The 13,648-nt window shown below is 44.9% G+C and overlaps 1 protein-coding gene across 2 annotated transcripts in view; it reads right to left on the bottom strand.

Annotated features, from left to right (window-relative positions):
- LOC138664014 (zinc finger protein ZFP2-like) overlaps positions 1 to 13,648 on the bottom strand; it is a 57,825-nt gene that overhangs the window by 19,660 nt on the left and 24,517 nt on the right. The window contains exons 2-6 of one of the 2 annotated variants that reach the window (XM_069750415.1): positions 8,082 to 8,231; positions 7,789 to 7,953; positions 7,582 to 7,705; positions 7,415 to 7,509; positions 3,102 to 3,189 (exon numbers count right to left, since the gene is read on the bottom strand). In XM_069750415.1, coding sequence (XP_069606516.1) covers positions 3,102 to 3,189; positions 7,415 to 7,509; positions 7,582 to 7,705; positions 7,789 to 7,953; positions 8,082 to 8,159 — 550 coding nt within the window. In that variant the 5' untranslated portion in view covers positions 8,160 to 8,231. Of the gene's footprint in view, positions 1 to 3,101; positions 3,190 to 7,414; positions 7,510 to 7,581; positions 7,706 to 7,788; positions 7,954 to 8,081; positions 8,260 to 13,648 lie in introns of those variants that run through there. The other variant, XM_069750416.1, reaches the window with a different exon arrangement.

The raw sequence follows: 13,648 nt of genomic DNA, 5'->3' as shown, positions 1-13,648 counted from the left end.
TTCCCTGGCTGTGCTGAAATTGATGGTGCAGGTGCTACGCTGACTGGATGAGGAGGCAGTGGAGGAAGCAGAATGCCAGAATGCTTCAGGCCCAGCTGCCATTACATTTACCCAGTGGGCAGATAGGGAGATATAATGGCCCTGCCTGTGCTTATTGGTCCACATATTGGTGGTTATGTGGATCTTGCCACTGATTTGAGTTGTGCAGTGCACACCTGATTTTGTCCACAACATGTGAGTGCAAGGCAGGGATGGCTTGCTTGGAAAAGTAGTGGCGGCTAGGCAACACATGCTGTGAGCCGGAGTGGCAGCATTTCAAAGGCCAGGAATTTTGAAATGTTGACATTCAGGATCATGGCTCGTGGGTCTGTACTTTCTCTCCAGTGTGTGGGGGATGGACAGTTGAACGCCTCCATGGGACGGTGTGGAGATGCTTGGTGACACTGCTGGTGGTGGTGGTGCTGTCACATCCATTCTTTGCAGTGAGCCAGGTGGCCTTGTTGATTGGGAGAGACCGCATCAAAAGAGGGAGCAGGAGGAGCCGCAGATCTTTCCTTGTACTTGTGTACTCCACTGCAGCTCATGCTTTGAATTCAAAAGCCTCGTCAAGCAGTTGCTGCTCAGGTTCAGAAAAATTATGCCTTGCTTCAGGCTCTTATGGCACAGCATGCAAACCAAATATCTCTTGTCGACAGCACATTGCCTGAAGAAATGCCATGCCAAGGAGGTCCTTTGAGCTGGTTTTGGTGTGCTCAGTTCATCGTAACAGGGGGCAGTAGCAGCCAATGTACTGGCTAGGGGTCGGACACTGTGCTTTTGCTTCCTGCTCCCTTTTTGATGTGCAGCTGGGGCAGCGTAGCCACCTCCTCTTCCTTCAAACATCACAAACATGGCCTTCACTCCATGTGGGGTCTAGGACATCATCATTCCCACATCATTTTCCACCCACTTCTCATCCCTGCCCTCCTTGCCGGTCTATACACTGCAGAAAGAAGCAGCAATTGACACCTGTGTTTCGTCATCATCAGAGATGTGCCAAAGTAGTCTGCTGACCGTGCGCACTAACTCTACCACGTATTCATTCCCCAACTGAACAAGTGGTTGGGCATCAGTATACTCCATCTTTTCCTCTTGTGGGATAGGGCCAGGTGGATTGCCCACAGCTAGAGGAGTCTTAAAAAAGCACAAGTGACAGCTGTATGACTTGGGGTTCAGACTGCTTGCCTAATTTGTAAGGGGGTGGGGTGGAAGCCAGATGACCATGGTCAGCAGGTGCCAACTCTGCGCTTTCAGCAGGTGACCGGGTGGAAGATAACGAAGAAATGGGAGGCACGCACAAGCATCACATCTATCACCGCCTCAACATGTTCTGGTTTCACCATTCATCCAGCGCTACTCGGGCCTACGAAAAGATGCAGAATGTCCTGTCACCTGTCACCACATGAAAGTGTTTCATTTGGGCAGACACTGAATGACCATGTTCTCTCCTTGCAGCAGCTACACCACCACAAGCAGCATCACAGCCACATCCCTTATTTGATGCTCTCCTCATTTTTGCATCCCGAAAAAGTGCACAATAGAGAAAAGAAAATGCCCAGCAGATTATTACACTCTAAGGGTACTCTGCACCAGGCTATTATGGCACTCCACACCAGGCTGTTAGGGCATGCTACACATACAGGCTTTTTGGCATAGCACTCCGCAGAGACAGGTGCAGAGTACACACAGAGGCTTAAATGCAGAGTACTCACACATACACGGGTGCAGAGTACATGCAGAGGCTTTTTGGCTCAGTTGTCCCACGACGACGGGTGAAGAGTTCACACACAGGATTTTTGGCTCAGTACACCCAAAAAAACGGGTGCAGAGTATACAAACAGGCTTTTTGGCCCAGAACGCCAGCAGGCACAGGTGCAGAGAACACACAGTGGTTAAAAGACACGGTACTCCCACTGCGACAGGTGCAGATTATACACAAAGGCTTAAAGGCAGAGTACCCAGAGACACAGGTGCAGAGTACACACAGAGGATTTTTGGCTCAGTACTGCCACAAAGACAGGTGCAGACTACACACGGGCTTAAAGGCACAGTACTCCCACAGAGATGCTTTCAGAGTACACACACAGAGGCTTTTTTGCAGAGTACACACATAGAACCTAACTCTGTCCCTCACTCCAGCTGCGTCCTGACCCTAGGCTAATCAGACATACATATTCTATTTTTTTCCATATCGAAAAAAATTGAAAGACAGCGGCACTCCCCAGTTTGCTGAAATAAACGTCTTTAATGTGCCTTCAGTCCATAATATGGATTATTTTAGACACACTTCAGGTTATAGAGAGGGAGCGGGGAGTGCAGGAGGACTACATATTCTATTTTTTTCATTATATATTCACTTCTTTATTCATATGTATTGTTCTAATACTTACCCAGTGGCTTGGTTTTAATTACATGGTTTTTATTGTGTTAATTCTTTTATTATAATGTGCGGGCACCTCTTTGTGTGTGGTCCTATCATATCCCCTTCTGTTAAATAAAAGGTATTTTATCCTTATATTAATTCATTTACATTTTTCCTTTGGATCACATGTTCGGTGCACTTCTTTTGGTCCTATGCTAAATCAGTGCAGAATGGTGGCGCCACCTGTGATCAGACATTTAGTCAGGCCGGGTCATGTGGTGTGCTGGACAATCACAGCCATGCCAATACTTGGCATTGCTGTGATGGCTCCGGAAATGCCCACAGCCTAACAGCTTGTTGGTTGGCTGGCTGTGCTGCAGTCTTTTAACAAACTGTATTCAGCACTGAATCCGAACAGTAAAACGGACTTCTGGTAAAAAGTCTGCGTTTGGGGTTCGGCACCGGTCATAGGAACATAGGAATATATAATGTCCCTATTCCATATTTTATATGCGTAGCATGCGTTATCACCTGTTAAGGTATCACTTTTCCATTCCTATTTTAAGTGCATTTTTGGCTGAGGGGAGAAATATACAGCTGGAAAAAAACTGACAGTACACAGAGCATAAAGAATAAATGCAAATAGTTTGCTATTGGTAACGAACTAGATTTGATTTCTAATTTACAAATTACTTCTCACCTGGGTAGTCATCTGTGGGAATTTCCTCTTTACACCGCACATCATCACTAACATATGTCTCTGTATTATTATCGGTTAGATCTTTATCCTGAAACAAAAATTGTAAAAAAAATTGTAAAAGTCACAGGGAGATGAAGATGTCACATGAAATTTTAGGTAACCAGAAAAGTATTAGCAAGATGGCCAAAAGTGAGACAACATCAGCAGTTAGTGGGTGTGAATAAATAAGTTTACAAAGAAATTTCAGCTATTTTTGAGGGGATTTCTAGTCTCTCTTGAGGTTCTTTCATAAGACCGTATTTTCAGTCTGAGTGCTGTCTGTGAAAAAAATGGTCAGCACTTGGACCAGTGTTATTCAATGGGGCAGTGAAGATGAGCAATTTGTTTTACTTTCATGTGAAAAAAAAATTGCAGCCTGCACTAGTTTTGTCACAATTCCGCCATTCACTGTGTCCTAGGGATGCTGTGATGTATAGCTCAGCAGCCATATGGATTGCAAGTGTGTGTTGGGCTGTCAGTGCTGTGAGTGACAGCTCAACCGCCCTATGGATAGCAGGGGCATGTCTGGCTGTTAGTATTGTATTTCCTCCAGGTGATTTCCTTTCCATATAATTGCCAGGCTATTTAACTAGCTGGCAATGTAAGATCATTGCCAATTGCAGCTTTAGCTCAGTGGTGAGCTTACTCTTTATTTTGATCTTTTTGTTGCCGGACCTTGGATTTGCCTTTCAACTACCCGTTTGTATAACCCCTTTTGCCTTTGACGTATCCTGACTTAAGTTACCAGACCTCGGACTTTACTCCTGACTATCCGTTTGTCTTATCCCTCTGTCTTTGAGGTACTTTCCTTGTTTTTGACCTTGGACCTCTTGAACACTTTGCGTCATAGCTAGTCCTTGAGTAGTGAATAGCGTCACAAGTTTCTTCAGTAAATTGTCTAATGACTTTCCCTTTCAAGTCTATGGGTGCACAATAAAAAGTTGGATGCTGTATGGAGCAACAATTTAGCATCCGTTTTTTAAGGATACGTTTCAAGTCTGTAACATAGGAAAATGTAAACGAAATTGTAAATGATTAATAGCTGCTGCTGTAAAAAACGGATTATATACAGATCACAAGTGAAAAAAAATCATCCCACTTTTCTGGATGAAACACTGACCAATTTGTTTTATAAGCTTATGTGAATAAGTCTTCAGGATTCACTGACACTGTTAAAGGGAACCTGTCACCTCCAAAATCGAAGGTGAGCTAAGCCAACCGGCATCAGGGGCTTATCTACAGCATTCTGGAATGCTGTAGATAAGCCCCCGATGCAACCTGAAAGATGAGAAAAAGAGGTTAGATTATACTCACCTGGGTGGGCGGTCCAATCCGATGGGCGTCACGGTTCTGTCCGGGGCATCCCATCTTCTTACGATGACGTCCTCTTCTTGTCTTCACGCTGTGGCTCCGGCACAGGTGTACTTTGCAAAGTACTGCAGTGCACAGGCGCCGGGAAAGGTCAGAGAGGCCCGGCGCCTGCGCACTGCAGACAGGGCAGACAAAGTACGCCTGCGCCGGAGCCGAAGCGTGAAGAGAAGAAGAGGACTTCATCGTAAAAAGATGGGAGGCCCCGGACCGGACCGCGACACCCTTTGGACCGGACCGCAGCTGGACCGCCCCTGGGTGAGTATAATCTAACCTCTTTTTCTCATCTTTCAGGATACATCGGGGGCTTATCTACAGCATTACAGAATTACTGTGTATTACTATCACAAGGAGGTTTTTGCATGTATCACCAACTGTCATGGCGGTGCCAGGGACATTCACATCATCCACAGATTCTTACATTCTTCCTTTTAACTTTTTTGATAGCTATGATCAGTGCAGGGTGACTCAGGCGTCTAAGCAAAGACCTGAAGTTCCAATGCAGATTAGCAAGGTTGTTAATCTCCTTTAGGCCAGGGTCACACTTGCAAATGTGATGCGAGAAACTCGTGCGAGTCTCTCGCATCAATACCCGGCACTGCCGCAGGAACTCGGACCGGAGGGTTCAACTGCATAGAAATACATGGCTGTATTACATGTTACATGTAATACATAGCTGTATTAGTGTGGTGGGAATTTGTGGTGTGTGTGTTTTGGGGAATTATCATTTTACATTAATTAATGTTTTTATGAATATAAATTTCCTTTAGTCACCTTATCTTATCTCACTTGATTTTATTAATTTTACAAATACAATTCTTATTAACCCTAATTTTTACTAAATTCACACAGATATTTGTATATGCCCATTTTCATATATTTTAAAATTACTATCAAACTACTTGGTTTTATACTAACTTTCTCTTTTCCCAATCTATACAGTTTGTTTTTTCTCCTACACACTTTCTTCCATTGTCTTTGATGTGGAATATGGCTATTAACCATATCAGAAAGCACTTTATATCATAGATTGAATCGACATTTGTTCATCATCATTATATATTGTGTATCAGACCGTATGTGTATCTCTTATCCCTCATATTTACATCCATCCATAATTATAGATATAATTGTTATCAATATATATCACACAACAATTCAATTCCTCACCTACTGTATCCTCACCCATCCCTTGTAGATTGTGAGCCCTCGCGGGCAGGGTCCTCTCTCCTCCTGTACCAGCTGTGACTTGTATTGTCCAAGATTATTGTACTTTTTTTATTATGTATACCCCTCCTCACATGTAAAGCGCCATGGAATAAATGGCGCTATAATAATAATGGTGTTCAAATAATTCTACTTCAGCTCAGAATGCTAAATTTAACATGCATAGTGAGATACTATTCTATCCGGTGACCAGGCATCATTGCACAAGCAGTTAGTAGGGCGTGAGGCTTGAGTGGGTATATAAGGACGGGTTAGGTGATGGGGCCGTAACCCTGATGAAGGACCGCATCCTTCGAAACGCGTTGGTTGTTTGACCCTATCGCGCACCCGTCGTTCAGTTCTCGTGATGCCACGTTACACCACGCCCCTCGCTGACCTTGCAACAGCATCGGCGGCGCTTCCGGCCGGAGCACACCACGAGCTGGCATCTGTGCACCCGTGAGGGCCGTAGCAACGGGAGGACGCTCCCCAGCCCTCACCTCCCTGCACATGAGTGTGCTGCAACTTTTGACCTACTGTACGATACATCGTAAACCTACCTCAAAAGTAAGTGTTACCAGAACCCATTACCTAATTGCTTTAATACTTGCACTTACAGTACTGGGATGTTGACACATTAGGTGATTTTACCAGTACTGTTTTCTTGTAGCGCGGTGATCACATCACTTTGGATATTCTGTAGGTTATTCAGACAGGAATAAGCACATAACCTGTCCGATCAGCAGCAGCTTCATCCCCTCCTGACATTTGTGTGTACTTCTTTCTCATTTCTTCAGAGAATAGAAGCTATTTGAATTAGCACTGAAAAGAGCTGTTGCTTTAACTTAGCAACACCAAGGACTTTTATGCAATAAAGCCTGCTCTAAGTGCCCTTAATCCTCTCTTCCTACTACAGCAGTAGGTAGATAAACGCTGTCCAGCACACTGTCACTTCTCCTTCAACTCTCCCTACGCTATGTCCGTGAATAATGATAGGAAAATGGGGGCACCCATCTTATATAGACCCAGTGACACTATGCCGCCGGTCAATCACAGTAATGCTAGTAGGCAACATGGCTACGACATTACTGGGATTGGCAGGCAATCACCGCATGTTCAGTGGCTCAAAATCAGACGTCAAACATGTGAGGCAGGGTGTCGAGCATGGCGAGCATGTACCCAGATACTCTAAGGAGTGCCAAACTCATTAGGCAGCCAGATACTAGAATGAGCCTCGAGTAGTACCGAGCATGCTGGTCCATTACTACTTATTACTAGTGATGAGCGAATATACTCGTTACTCGAGATTTCCCGAGCATGCTCGGGTGTCCTCCAAGTATTTTTTAGTGCTTGGAGATTTAGTTTTCATCGCCACAGCTAAATGATTTACATCTGTTAGCCAGCATAAGCACATGTGGGGGTTGCCTGTTTGCTAGGGAATCCCCACATGTAATCAAGCTGGCTAAGAGATGTAAATCATTCAGCTGAGGTGAGGAAAACTAAATCTCCGAGCACTAAAAAATACTTGGAGGTCACCCGAGCGTGCTCGGGAAATTTCGAGTAACGAGTATATTCGCTCATCACTGCTCATTACACAAGTATAAAACATACAATACTGGTAGATAAAACAAGACTGAACATAAGATCTTCACAGCCATCTACACCTTATAGGAGAGATCTCATGAAACCTCTCCATTTACCTGATGATCCTGAGGAACACCGAAATTTTCCTCCGAATTGTCTTGTAGAAGAGGCTGGGAACATCTTTCTGATGTGGTTCTCTTACTTGATACAGCTGGAGGAAACATATACAGGTTTTGAATTCATTCTTTATGTATAGATAATTAGATTTAGTCAAGTCTATTACCTGATGATGTGATTGGCTGGGGAACTTCCATCAAGACGTCCTTGTACAGATCTTTGTGTCCTTCTAAATACTCCCACTCCTCCATAGACAAATAGACGGTGACATCCTGACACCTTATAGGAACCTGACACATACAATGATACCGTCATCTCCTCGATCCCTTTATAGCATTACTGTATAATGTCCCAGCATTCCCAGCATTGTCACCTCTCCAGTCAGCAGCTCAATCATCTTGTAGGCGAGTTCTAGAATCTTCTGCTCGTTGACGTCCTCATGTATCAGGGGGTGAGGTGGAGGCCCTGTGATTGGGTTCAGGGGTCTTCCCAATGCCTCAGACACAGGGGCCTTACAGCGCTCACTAAAGGTGTAATCCTGGTTATGGAGAGACACATTAATAAATCTCACTACAGACATTTCCAGAGTCCTCACCTCTCCAGTTCTGTCATCTGTTAATCCCATAGATAAGAATGATGTAATGTGATGCCATCATAATCACTCACCTTTCCAGTAAGCTGGAAGAGGATCTCTAGGGTGAGGTGTAATATCCTTTCCACCATCTTGTCCCTGTCTCTATCCATCCTTTAAGGGTCGACCAGAAAAATTATCTTACATAGAAGATGTCTACTGAGAGGATCCAATAATGTGGGGACCTTAACAAGGAGAAGATGAGCCGATGGAAGATCATAAAGAAATCATACATAATAATACGGGGAAACATATTAGGGGATATAGAGTGTAATAGTGTAAAGTTTAACCCCTTCACCCCAAAGCCTGTTTTCAACTTCCTGACCAGGCCATTTTTTTCAAATTCTGACCACTGTCACTTTATGAGGTCATAACTCTGAAACGCTTCAACGGATCCTGGTGATTCTGAGACTGTTTTCTCGTGACAAATTGTCTATATACATAATTGTCTAAGGGGTACTTCCGTCTGTCTGTCTGTCCTTCTGTCACGGATATTCATTGGTCCTGGCCTCTGTCTATCATGGAAATCCAAGTCGCTGATTGGTCGCCGCAAAACAGCCACGACCAATCAGTGACGGGCACAGTCCGGAAGAAAATGGCCGCTCCATACTCCCCGCAGTCAGTGGCCGGCGCCTGCTCCCCACAGTCACTGTCCCCGGCGCTCCGCTCCCCGCATTCAGTGACCGGCGCCCGCTCCCCACAGTCACTGTCCCCGGCGCTCTGCTCCCCGCAGTCAGTGTCCCCGGCGCTCTACTCCCCGCAGCCACTGTCCCCGGCGCTCCGCTCCCCGCACTGTGTCCCCGGCGCTCCGCTCCCCGCACGCTCCATACTCCCCTCCGGTCACCGCTAACACAGGATTAATGCAGGCGGTAACGCATTCCGTTACCGCCGCTATTAACCCTGTGTCCCCAACCTTTTACTATTGATGCTGCCTATGCGGCATCAATAGTAAAAGAAAGTAATGTTAAAAATAATACAAAAACAAAAAACCTACTATACTCACCCTCCGTTGTCCGCTGAACCGCTCGCGCCTGCCGCCATCTTCCTTTCCCAGCGATGCTTTGCAAAATTACCCATAAGACCTAGCGGTCTCGTGAGACCGCTAAGTCATATGGGTAATTTCGCAAAGTATCCTGGGAACGCAAGATGGCGGCAGCTGCTCGCCCATCTGCACAGGATCCCAGGAGGCGGAGAGACGGGACGCTGAGGAGCAGCGACAAGAATGGTGAGTATGTTCAACTACAAGGGGCCCTCGGATCGTTAGGTGAGTATGTTTATTTTTTATTTTTTTAACCTGTGACATACGTGGCTCGGTAATATAGTACGTCACTGGGCAATATCCTACGTGCCTCTGCGCTGTATGCTCGGCAATATACTACGTGGCTCTGTGCTGTATACTACGTGGCTGGGCAATATACTACGTAAATGGCCAATATACTACGTAACTGGGGCAATATACTACGTGGACATGCATACTCTAGAATACCCGATGCGTTAGAATCGGGCCACCATCTAGTACTTTATGATATTGGTAAAATTTCTTCAATATGACTTGCGTTTATTTGTGAAAAAAAATGGAAATTTGGGGAAAATGTAGAAAATTTTGCAATTTTTAAACTTTTAGTTTTTATACCCTTAGAGAGTCATATCATACAAAATAGTTAATAAATAACATTACCCATATGTCTGCTTTACATTAGCTCAATTTTGGAAACATAATTTTTTGTTAGGAAGTTATAAGGGTTAAAAGTTGACCAGCGCTTTCTCATTTTTACAACAAAATTTGCAAAACCATTTTTTTTTAGGGACCACCTTGGTCCGTCACTTTGCGTTTGCATAGCCCCTGATGTACCTAAACAGTAGAAACCCCCACAAGTGACCCCATATTGAAAACTAGACCCCCCCCCAAGGAACTTATCTAGATGTGTTGCCAGAACTTTGAACCCCTAAGGCCATGTTCACACCATCCTTTTTTTAATGCGGAACCGCCGCGATTTTCCCGCTGCGGGTCCGCAGCTGTTTTCCATGCAGGGTACATTACAATGTACCCTATGGGAAACAGGAACTGCTGTGCCCACATTGCGGAAAATCCCAAAAAAAGCCGCACTGAATAGCTGCGGTAAAAAAGAAGTACCATGTCACTTCTTTTTGCGGAACTGCAGCGGTTCTGCACCCATTGACCTCCATTGTGAGGTCAAACCCGCAGTAAAACCCGCAGACGAAAAAAATATCTGCGGGTTTTCTGCGGTTTGTGGTGCAGAACCGCTGCAGTGTGGCTGCCCCCCCTGCTCCAATTCCACCCCCCCATGCTCCGATGCCACCCCCGTGCTTCGACGCCCCCCCCCGTGCCCTAATCTCCCCCCCGTGCCCTAATCTCCCCCCCTTATACTTACCGGGCCTCCCGGTGTCCGTACGGTCGTCTTCTCCCTGGGCGCCACCATCTTCCAAAATGGCGGGCGCATGCGCAGTGCGCCCGCCGAATCTGATGGCCGGCAGATTCGTTCCAGGCACATTTTGATCACTGTGATAACTTCACAGTGATCAAAATAAAAAAAGGTAAATGCCCCCCCCCCTTTATCACCCCCATAGGTAGTAACAATAATAAAATAAAAATATTTTTTTTTTCCCCCACTACAGTTAGAACTAGGGTTAGGGTTAGGGTTAGGGGTAGGGTTAGGGTATTTTCAGCCATTTTAACCCTAAAAAAAACATCCTAGAAAACACACAGAAACTGCACTAAAAACCGCATCAAAAACCGCATCAAAAAAACACACCAAAAAACGCACCTGCGTTTTCTGCCAAGAGCTGCGGTTTTTAGTGCAGAAAAAACAGCAGGGAAATCAGGAACGTGTGAACATGGCCTAAGTGTTTCGCTAAAGTTTATAATGCAAAGCCGTGAAAATAAAAAATATTTTTTTTCCACGAAAATGATATTTTAGCCCCCCAATTTTTATTTTCACAAGAGTAACAGGAGAAATTGGACTCAAAAAGTTGTTTTCCAATTTGTCCTGAGTACGCTGATACCCCATATATGTTGGGGAACCACTGTTTGGGCGCACGGCAGAGCTTGGAAGGGAAGCAGCACCATTTTACTTTTTCAACGCAGAATTGGCTGGAATTGAGATTGGACGCCATGTCGTGTTTGGAGAGCCCCTGATGTGCCTAAACAATGGAAACCCCCCCCCCCCAATTCTAACTCCAACCCTAACCCCTACGCACCCCTAAGCCTAATCCCAAACATAACGCTAACCTGAACAAACCCCTTACCCTAATCCCAACCCTAACCATTACCCTGACCAGACCCCTAACCCCAACACACCCCTAACCCTAATACCAGCCCTAATCTCAACCCTAACCATAACCCTAACCACACCCCTAACCCTAATCCCAACCCTAAACATAATCCATAACAATCCCAACCCTAACCCTAATTTTAGCCCCCACCCTAACCCTATCTTTAGCCCCAGCCCTAACCCTAACTTTAGCCCCAACCCGAACCCTAATGTGAAAATAGAAATAAATACATTTTTTTAATTTTATTATTTTTCCCTAACTAAAGGAGGTGATAAAGGGGGGTTTGATTTACTATTTATAGCGGGTTTTTGTTTGGCAGCTGTCACACGCTAAGAGACTCTTTTTATTGCAAAAAAATAAGTTTTTTTGCATCACCACATTTTGAGAGCTATGATTTATCCATATTTTGGCCCACAGAGTCATGTGAGGTCTTGTTTTTTGCAGGACGAGTTGACGTTTTTATTGGTACAATTTTCGATCACATGACATTTTTTGATCGCTTTTTATTCCGATTTTTGGGAGGCAGAATGAAGAAAAACCAGCAATTCCTGAATTTCTTTAAGGGGGGGCGTTTATACTGTTCAACGTTTGGTAAAATTGATAAAGCAGCTTTATTCTTAGGGTTAGTATGATTATAGCGATACCTCAATTATATCTTTTTTTATCCAAGAACAAAAAAGTCTGCGGCACTCACCCTGTTGTTGCTGTGTGAACGTGTTCTTTATTGAAGCATTACGTTATGGAAGTATATACATCCAACTAGGCAGCAGGTTTTACAGGAGGGTGCGGTGATGGAGGGTGGACGACGGCCGTTTCGCACTGAATGTGCTTCGACGGGTCCAGGTGCACCTGGACCCGTCGAAGCACATTCAGTGCGAAACGGCCGTCGTCCACCTGGAACCGTCGAAGCACATTCAGTGCGAAACGGCCGTCGTCCACCCTCCATCACCGCACCCTCCTGTAAAACCTGCTGCCTAGTTGGATGTATATACTTCCATAACGTAATGCTTCAATAAAGAACACGTTCACACAGCAACAACGGGGTGAGTGCCGCAGACTTTTTTGTTCTTGGATATTTACTGAGCTATATGCTTTTCTGCTAGAGCACCTGATACCCATAAGCTGTATGGGACGATTTGTTCAGTGAGTTCTATATAAGTCCTGAGGAGTACACACCTATAAAACTCTAGTGCCGTCCATTTCTTGCTTTCTTTATACTTGGAATATCTTTTTTTATGCTTTGGTGCTTTTCTACAATAAAAACTATTTTATATGAAAAATAATTGTTTTTGCATCGCTTTATTCTGAGAGCTATAACTTATATTCTGCTGATGACGCTGTATGGCAGTTTTTTTTTGCGGGACAAGATGACGTTTTCAGCGGTACCATGTTTATTTATATCCGTCTTTTTGATCACATTTTATTGCACTTTTTGTTCGGCAGTATGATGATAAACCGTTGTTTTTTGCCTCGTTTTTTATTTATTTTTTTGCGGAGTTCACGAAAGGGGATAACTAGGGGGATAGTTTTATAGAGTGGGTCGTTACGGACGCGGCGATACCAAATATGTGTACTTTTTATTGTTTTTTTTTTATTATTTACATAAATAAATGGATTTATTGGAAAATATTTATTTATTTTTTTCTTTATTTGGGCATTTTTTTTATTTTTTTTTTTACTTTATAACATTGTCCCTGGGTGGGACATCACTATGTTACATCAGATCGCTGATCTGACACTTTGCATAGCACTGTGTCAGATCACCGATCTGACAGGCAGTGAAGGAGGCTTTCCGGCGCCTGCTCTCACCAGGCGCTGGCAAGCCACCTCAGCTAAGGACCCGAAAGGAGCCCCGCGGCCATTTTGGATCCAGAGACTCCTTCCAGAACATCAGAACAATGCGATCGCATCGCATTGTTCCGGTGGGAGAGCGCAGGGAGCCCCCGTCCCTGCGCGATGCCCCTCTATTTCGCTGTCACCACTGACAGCGGCATCATAGGGGTTAAATGCCCACGATCGGCGCTAGTGCCGATCGTGGGCATTGCTGCGGGGTGTCAGCTGTCACATACAGCTGACACCCGCACGTGATCGCTGCAATGCTCACTGTGAGACCGCGCGATCGTGCCGCTGTACTAGTACAGCGGTATGCGGGAACTCAGTTCCCGCAGAGCAATACTAGTACGGCGCATGTCGGGAAAGGGTTAAAACTACACTGAATATCAAGGTTGCTCCTCAGAGGTTGAACTAGGTCGTGCCATCAAATTACAGCTACAATATCTGGAAATGTCATTCCTCTTATATGGAAAAC

Source organism: Ranitomeya imitator, chromosome 2 (assembly GCF_032444005.1).
Source record: "Ranitomeya imitator isolate aRanImi1 chromosome 2, aRanImi1.pri, whole genome shotgun sequence".
Taxonomy (NCBI): domain Eukaryota; kingdom Metazoa; phylum Chordata; class Amphibia; order Anura; family Dendrobatidae; genus Ranitomeya; species Ranitomeya imitator.
The sequence above is the reverse complement of the archived record's forward strand: the minus strand, read 5'-3'. Positions and strand labels throughout refer to the sequence as shown.